At 42.8% G+C, this 9,214-nt stretch overlaps 1 protein-coding gene across 1 annotated transcript; it reads right to left on the reverse strand.

Annotated features, from left to right (window-relative positions):
* Window positions 1-2,651: 2,651 nt before the first annotated feature.
* Window positions 2,652-7,783, reverse strand: STRIT1 (small transmembrane regulator of ion transport 1). Its single transcript, XM_074878168.1, has 3 exons — window positions 7,731-7,783; window positions 3,271-3,370; window positions 2,652-3,189 (listed from the first exon to the last, which is right to left on the reverse strand). The coding sequence occupies exons 1-2, from the start codon at window positions 7,741-7,743 to the stop codon at window positions 3,276-3,278; spliced, it is 108 nt and encodes a 35-aa protein (XP_074734269.1). The 5' UTR covers window positions 7,744-7,783; the 3' UTR covers window positions 2,652-3,189; window positions 3,271-3,275.
* Window positions 7,784-9,214: the final 1,431 nt, after the last annotated feature.

Below are 9,214 nucleotides of genomic sequence, written 5' to 3' on the forward strand. Positions count from 1 at the left end.
GGAATTGCAAAGGAATTTTCATGGTTGCACTACAGTCAAATATATTTCTTTTTTGTTTGCATTCCTAAAGGAACAGATACTGACCACAGATGGAGACAGGATGTCTGATGGATGTGCCTTCCTCATGTTCTCACAATTATACAAATTGCATGAGCAGGAGTGAAAAAAATAGTTTCTTTCTCTAACCCCATCAAGGGTCATAAAGATTTTTTTCACATTCCCTTAAATATACATCTTGCTAGGATCTTCAAGGCACTCCTACCACAATCAGTTCTCTATTTTAACTGGGGATTGAATTATTAATGATTTAGTCTTCTGAGAACCAAAATTTTTTAGTATAAAAATCTTCAAGCTCCAAAGCTCAAAGCTGTCTGTGAAATTGCAGTGGCTCAGATTACTTGATGATTGTTTCTGATTTAAATGACCAGGTTCACTGGAAGGTCTCAATGCACATTTATCTAGCAGATGAATATAATTATCTCCAATTATAATTAAAAAAGGCAAAACTCTTAGTACAAGATAATCAGGAGGCCACAGTGAGTCTGAGCCACAATTGTAGACACGCTATGCTGTACAACAGGCCTCCCAACAGTAAATAAGTCTGATGTTTTCTTTTTGAAGGACATAAATGTTTCTGTTTCATAACAATAGATTCCAAGAAATTTTACCCATAATAAGGCTAAAAATACTTCCCTGGGTCTCATAAGAAATTAACTCTTGCCCATTTCTAAAAAGTTTGAAGTTCCTTAGCTGGTAGCAGCTATTTGAAAGGTTTGATATTCAGTGATGTGTCATGTAAGGCCACGTTTCTAAAGGAAGGTGTAAAGAGTTCCACACCAAGGCTGACTCTGGCAACTCTACAGTACCTTCAGCTGGTGGCAAGGCAAACAGTTCACTAGATGTTTTGGGATGTCACGCAACACCTACCAGCACCTGTGTGGTACAGCCTCTCTCACCTAAAGGCCTCTGCTCCTCCCAGCCTCTGCCCTCGTTGGATCAGTCAGTCTGAACCGCCTCGGTAGCTGCACGTGAGCAGGCTGACAGTAAAGCATGAAACCCAGGAAATTCAGAGGATCTGTCCCTTCGATCAAACTAAAGAAATGGTTCTCTCATGCCTCTTCCTCCTTTTAATGACTCGGGAAACACCCAGGAGGTTTTAAGGAGGTATGAAGGTAAAGCATTAAGTATGTGATGGAAGGCTCAGCCCTTTCTGCTACACAGCCCACAGCTGGACGGTGATGACCGACACGTGATGGATTCATTTGAGCCGCAGCCTCCGCGCTTAGTCCCGCTGCTCTAGTAGCACGGCTGCCTCTCCTCCCACAGCTTTACCCACACACCTTGTGCGTGATCTGCAGCTCACTTCCTATTCTACATCATACAGACCCTTCCTGACGCCGCAACCAGTATTAAAATGTTCTCCTTGTACGCCAAAAAGCCGAACGTTGGAAGCAGTACTTGCCATCAGTCGTTTCTGGCTCTTCTCTGCAAACAGTCCCAGAGAATTTCAGAGTCATGGAGGCTCGTGGATGAAGAGATGTCAGATAGTTGCCCTCAGGCACCAAGGCAGGATCACCTGTACTCCTGCAGCATGCCTGAGGGATGTTTGTCCATCTGTTCACAAAGGCCTCCAGTAATCAACAATATTGATTCTTATGCCTAAAAATTTCTTCCAGTATTTCCGTGCCTTTACCACAAGGACAGTCTGAATCTTTCTTGCTAGCTCTTCATCACTTCTCGCCCCGTGTATCACCGAGACTATTCCCTTCCTCTTTCAAAAAGTTGATATATTTAAGACTGACATTTTCTTCAGTCTGCTCTTTTCTAGGCTGAACCACTCCGGTGTGCTCATCTTCTCGCTGGTTAGATGTTAGAAACCTCAGTTCCCTCTTGCTGCTCTCCCCTGAGCTCCTTCCCATCAGCCCACAGCTGGTTCCTCTGGTGCCAGGCTGGGGGCCCTGCCTGGTGCTGGGAGAGCAGGGGGTCATTTCATGCATCTCGGGCCATTTTTCTGGTGTCTGTCCCAGGACAACATCTTGCTTTTCACACCAACATTATGACACTACCGACCTGAATGCACGTTGTGATACAAGGCAGTTCCCAAGCTCTTTTCTGAAAATTGCTATCCAGCCAGCAGTTCTCTGTCCCGTATCTGGGCTTTTTAACAGTTCCTGTGAGGTGTAGAAATTGAATTTTCACCTATTGCATTGTGGTTTTTTTCATTTTGAATTCTAGCTTTGTTCTCCTGTCTCCCGAGATGGCGCTTTGTGCGGCGCCAGCAGCGGGGGGCTGCCGGCGTGCCAGAAAACAGGGCTGGAACTCCACATGGTCTCGATCCAGTTCAGTGCCCACCGGGTCCAGCAGCATTTCATTTGACAAGAACTGGATTGGTTGCCAACGGAAAAATACAAAATTGGGCCACAAACATCATGTAAACAGAAGAGACCAGCAGTTAATTTGGTATTTATCTACATACTATTAAATAAAAACCAAATGTTTTAGAATTTAGAAAGTCTAAGACATACATTTTAAGATGCATTGCTTCCAGGTCACTTTCCCTGCCTACCTTTAATTTTCTAAAGAATTTTTTTGATTTATGTATTAGTATGTTTGTATGACTGTTTGCTTTTTTGAAAGACGAAATTAATGTAGGTTCAGAAAATTTATTTAGACACTAACGCTTCAGATCTTGGGGCAGGGAGAGTGTACCACCACAATATTTTACATTTAATAATTTATTTTTTACTAAAAAAAAAACTTTAAAAAAAGTCTTAACTCAAAACTTTCCAAGATATATTGAGATACTTCTTCCCCATCTCCTCACATCTCACAACCGAGCTTAACTCACTTTTTTGTCCACCACTGCATCACTAACTCCAGGAATACTGTTTCCAAAACTGCTTAAATTCAAGCTGGCGACAACAAAGCAGACTGCAGAACAGGCAGGTATCTGACCTGCCACTGGACTCCAGGAACTACTCGCTCAATTACAAACCATTTAAAAACTGGGAAATTGGTTTGATGATTCTTCTTAATGCTCTATTTCAAACCTTTGTTGTGGATAAAAAGCATACACCATGTTTGCAGTGTTGATATTAAAATAACTCATTTTATACATATTGTATTCATTAGAAATTTCAATTTAACTTCCAGGTTCTTCTACTCAACATAATTGTAAATTCTTCTGTCCTGTAAAAATGAAGAAAATTACATTTTAAGAGGCGTGCAGTGCAAACCAAGGAAAGCACAGATACTGTACAAGTCACTTACTTCTATCAAGAGAAGACAATATAAACCATTAGTGCACAACCCACGATCCAGCCAACTGCGAGGAGGATAGGTACAACGAGACGTGAAAGTGGGACTTGGGCTGAAAGAGAAAAGATGGGCTTTTTCAGAAAGGCCACGTTGCTTTGATGCTGAGTTGACTAAAATGAAACACACCAAACCCACCATTATCACAGAGCAAAGAGATACCTGTGAGCTTGGGCCACATTATCTACGATTGCTATTTTTAACACGGAGTCACCATACCTTGGCAGGGCTTCTAATGAGAATACGTAGCCAAAGCCCAAAGCAATTTCCACGCTATGGTCTCTGCAATCAGATAGGTACAAGGCTTAGCACTTCCAAAAGCAGCAGGGAACAGGGAGGAGACAAGCACGGTTCTGTCCTCAGGCTCCAGAGGTCAGCAGGGGAACATCTGCACTGGACTTTACAGATATCTGACCCGGCAAATTCCGGGTTCGATCCCTGACATGACAGCACCTTCTACAAGTCTCAGGAGGTTGGCAACAGCAGATCAAAACCGCAGTGATTATTTAAGATGGCACCCATTTAAGATCAGTGTGCCGGGGGCCGCAATGCAGGGATGCTGTATGAGTTCCCACAGCCCAGAGGGATCTTTGCCAGCGGCGGGTGTCAGGGATTCAGAGCTCACCTCTGTGCTTTCCGTGCACGGGGCATGACTCTGCCCTCTCCTACCCTGCCGCTACAGCGATAGGGGATAGCTAAGGTTGCTGTCATTATCCACTGCAAGGGTGTCCCCCACTTTCAAGTAAGAAAATAACATAAGAGTTTCCAGTGTGAATGTACCACCTGCCTGGCTGAGTCGGGGCAGGCACAAACGCGCGATGTCTTGCCTGTATTGCCCACTGGTACCAGAACAAGCTAAAAATGACTTGGAGACGTGTCGTCCAATGCAGGAGCATGCAGAAAGCAGGACTAGCACTTTATATAAATATGTGTCTGTACAGCATAAGAATTTCAAAGACCCTCCTATCAGTTTCCTGCAAATAGCAGAAGCTCACCAGAAAGCAGTGTATCAACCTTTGAGATCATATTACTTACCAATATATTACAACATTTTAAAGTACATCTTTATGCAGTTAAAAGATTTCCAGGTTTTTGAAGGGATTAATAAATAATGAAAACTATTCACAACACCTTGCACAGTTTAGATCAAGCAGACAGACTTTGGGGGGATGCTCAATAATTTAAGGTTTTTCACGTTCCTCTTTAAAGCTATGCACAACACAAACATGTCTCACTGTGATACTGCATGGTGTATCTACCAGAGGGAAAAAGAGGATGTAGAGATAGAAAATATGCATGTGCTGCCATAAAAATATAAAACAGATAAGCAATCATGCAGCAAAAAGACAAAATCCTGCTCTGAAACTGGTGGCCTTTTGCCACAGGGGAGTTCCTTACCTGTTTCATTTAAAGACTCTTATTCCTTTGACACTTTGTAAGGCAAAGCTACTGCTGTTGGGAATCATTTCTCTTTACTTGCCATTTTTACTAAAGGTCCTATTACAAATAAAGGGCTGGATCCTGCTGGGGCACGTGGAAGAGTTCTGACAGAGCTGAGTGGCCGTTGTGCCTGCTGAATCTGATGTTTTGGTGTCTGAGATCCAGTTTAAATGCAGTCAGAGTGGAGAGGCAGGCACGGCCCAGGGGGTCAGCAGGAACGCTCTGCCCAGCATTTGTCATGAGGCAGCAAGCAGCTGGCTCCGAGGGATAGAGTTTCTTGGGAGCACTTGTGTTTCATAGTTTAAGAACAGAAATGACCGTGAGATCATTTGCTCTGATCTCCTCTATGTCACAGTATAGCTACTCCAAACCTTGAGTTAGAGCAAAGAAACTGCTTGGAAGACACGATTTTATGCCCTGAGCAGGAGAGGCTGAGGTGTGAGATACAAGGCTTGGCCGGGTGAGATGTCTGAGCAGGTAAGCCCTTCCTAAGGCCTCAGAAGAAGGTGTCCCAATATTTGGTCCGAGGGAAAAACTATCCCAAGTCTACACCTGAGAATCGGTGTCACCCTTGCCAAGGAGCAACTGCATCGTCCGCTTCCCAGCGTGAGGGGGAGACGGGCTGGGGAGGGACTAGCAGGGAGGAACAGGATACTTGTAAGCAACTCTGCTTTGGAAAGAAAGAAAATCTTTACTGACACCTGCAGGTAACCAGATAAAACCCTAAAACATGAGGTTTCATTATAACCACCACTTAAATGACTGCACATGAAAGCAGAATACTGAGGGAAATGGGGGTTATTGTAGTCACAAGTATTGCTTTCAAACAGAGCAAGGAAACAAACCCTGGCTTCTGGGGTTTGAGCCAGAGCCTGCTGGAATAAAAAGGCCAATTCTGGATGGCAGCAAGAATAAATAAAGGAATCTTACTGTGACCTGTGTATGTAAGCTGGCGTTCTAGCTACAAATTACTTTCTTCTTCCCCTATTATAGTAATTTTTCTCTACTTCAAACATAACTTTATCTCAAAATAAACAGAGAGAGGCTGCTCAGAGCAGCAAATGCCCAGCACTTTTGCTGTGCTACAGCAGGGTTCCTCTGTGCATGATAAACAGTGATAAAAGGAAGCTTTGCACTTCTGCAGGTCAGAAGCCCTGGGAATTGCCCACCACAGGATGCCCAAGTACCACAGCGAAGCCATGAATCCCTCAACTACAGGATACAGCAGCACAGGCTTCCAAGCTAAATACAGCCCAAATACACTGATAAGCTTCATCTGATCACTATAGTCTTTTTTTCTGGGGTTTACCTCTTATATCCAGAACCATAAAAGCTGGCTTGGTTTTGCTGTCTACAGTTGGTCAAAACTCCTACCAGTCACCATGAGAAAAATGATGCCTGTGGTCTCACTGAGCTGCCTACACCCCTGAAATGTCTGGGCCCAACTGCACTGACAAGGGCACCCCAAGATACCAGGTGGAAAAACGCCCACTTATTTTAAGCAGGCAGAGGCTTGGCAGGGAAAGAAGGGAATGTTTCCCTGCCCCAGCCTGTCAAGCTCAAACTTGCAGTCTTACGTTCCCTACTCTAAAACACCTTGGAATTTCACAGAAGCTTTCTTTGAATTTTATCTCATATATGCTACACATGCACACACACAACTAAATTGCTAACCTGTCACTGGGATGCCAGTTTGACCACCACACTGGTCAGTCAGACTAGGAGGGCACGTGTGGGCTTGCCCAGAGAATGCGGCTCCCAGCTGCCAGCCCCAACAGGCAAGTTATTCCGAGTTCCTGACATGCTGCCAGTAGAGGTTGTGTCACTCCAAAATCTAACTGAACCCCAGAACCGATGCGGACAGGCTGTTGTGTGGATGGCATTTGCCAGCTTCATCTTTAAAAACCATGTGAACTCTGCAGTTATTCGTTTCAGTGAGGCTGCCCCACCATTTCTCATGGGGGGGCCGGGCTGGAGGCAGGGGTGGGCAGCAGGCAGGGCAGGCTGCCTGACACTGCGCTCCCGCTGCCACCCCCGGGCTGGGGCTGGGGCCAGCTGTGTCAGTATGGCCACATTGTCTTTTTTTTTAAAAAAACCCTAACAAAACACAAATAACAATACATATCCTACCAATGCAAAATATGGTTAAGTACTAATTCCTGGGGGAATACCAGTATCAGTATCATTTCTGTGGATATCAATGAAAACTGTAAGAAACAGCACTCAGTATCCTGTTGTATCTGAGCTTAGTAGAATTCCACTATCTATCTTAGATATCAGTGCTAATGGTGCAAAAAAAGGGAAATAGAAGTCTTTAAGAAACTTTTACTATAGCTATGAAGATGTATAAAAAAGTTCCTTTTACAAGGAAAAGTACTCCCTGAGTAACTGTGTACACAGCTAACACCATATTTAAACTTAAAGTCACTTCACCATCCCAACCTATTGCAGTGAAGTAAATAGAAAATGACAATGAATATAAAATGCTTTTTATAAAATGCCTTTTCTCCTTGGAGAAAGTAGAAATGTGCTCATAATGAAAAGGTCGTTATTAAAATTTTATTTTGCTCTGCCACTTGGGTATTGTGGTGTTAAAATCTAAATTATTGTATGTTCACCTAGTATTACACTCAGATTTCAGCTATGCAGACAGTGTATTTAAAACACTGTCAAACACAACTCATTTTACACAGTTCCATTTAATTATGTTAGTCAACTTAGCATTACAACTACAAAAAAACCTAAAGAAAACAAAACTGGTAGTATTCAGAAATCTGGGAGGAACCCCAAGCTACTTTAAACTCATTGCTGTTACTAGAATTAACTTTTAAACTGATCACACTTTCTTACTGAAAAGTAAAATACATAGCGTATCATACAAGAACAAAAATAGCTGAGTATTTTCACATTACGCTGCTCAGATTTATGAATTTTAAGAATACACTGCTACATTCACATTTAACTGTGCGTCTTACCTGGTTCTGCCATCCCCCCCTCTGCTAGTTTTATTGGCAAGTTTTAAGGTTTGCCTCTGCGGTTGTTCTTGTGCGCCTTTAAATAGAGCAATATTTGGAACATGCTGCAGCTGCCTGGCGGACTGATGCCAGTTTTTGGCTATATGCATTCAATTGTCTAAAAAGGCAGGAGTTCAAGGGATTCAAGGTTACCTCTTCCTATTCCTGCAACTGCACATGTTTCAGAGAAAACTGAATACAGAGGGATCATTTTTCAATGAGGGAGAGAAACAAGGGTGAAAACTGCTTTATGGTCTGTTTACAGCCATGAAACCTGCATGGTAAGCTCCTGTAATATTTATGTACATCCACATATTTAGAGCATACAGGGATGCAGTTCATTCTCATCTCCCATGTCTTCTCTCAGCCCTCTCCTACCAAAAAACCAAGCCAAGTCCTGTTCAGTAATACTTGTAGATGTATTTCTGTAGTTATTACTTACTCGCCAAGCACCACCAGGTACCTTGCACTCCACAAACCACAGAGGTACGTTTAGCATCTTCCCACTCAAAGGTTACAGTGTGCAGTCACAGGTTTTCACTACCCAAGTGGGTAGCAGATAACAAAATTCAAAGGAGGAACATTCCTAAAATAATCTGAGAATTATTTTGTCCTGAATAGGATAAATCATTCCAAACTGCACTCTCTAATTCAGAAGAGAGAAAACATGAAGACGGGTGCCAGATCTGAGCCAAAAGGACAAACTGCACACTAGTTTGTATCGCATAAAAGGAGAGCTCCGTATAAAGATCCCCTGGCCACAGTTTTTGACCAATAAGCATCAGAAACCCAGTCAAAGTTCATTAGGGAAATGAAGTCCTGTACAGAAGATTCAGAGGGACACACCAGTGCACCACACATTAGCAAAGAGCCCCTAACCAAACACGTCTTTTCTGGGACAGGAGGACATTTCTCTAACGTTCAGCAAGCTCAGACATAATCCCATTTCAGAGCTGTGCCTAGACACTAAATGAAACAGGGATTCTTCCTGTGTGTTTCTGAAATGGAAAAGGACACAAATTGCTGTTCAAAAGCCATTCCATATAACAGGTGCACAGGATGTTTGGGAGAGATCTAATCTGGATGTTTGTGTAGTTAGGAGGAATGGGTTGTGGGCTCCTAGAAGACAAAACAGTGCTCAGAAACACATTATGCAGACCTTCTAAAAGAGATTATCCCTTTCTTATGTGCTTGTTGATTAAAGATTAAATATTTCACATAAAAAAATAAATCACCTTTCTTCAGAGCTGCTTCTTTTCTTACAATGGCTGTGGAGATCACGTCTTCCTTGGAACTATTATATCAGACAGCCTGAAGAAAAGGAATTAAGCCAAAGTTAGATTCTAGAGCACCAGGTGGAAAAAATACTGGCTTTTCATACCAATACGATCTAACTTGTTCTAAAGCAGGTTCATAACTCAAATATTTAATTTTTAAAGGTCTAG

This window comes from Strix uralensis, chromosome 9 (genome assembly GCF_047716275.1).
Source record: "Strix uralensis isolate ZFMK-TIS-50842 chromosome 9, bStrUra1, whole genome shotgun sequence".
In the NCBI taxonomy this organism is placed as follows: Eukaryota; Metazoa; Chordata; class Aves; order Strigiformes; family Strigidae; genus Strix; species Strix uralensis.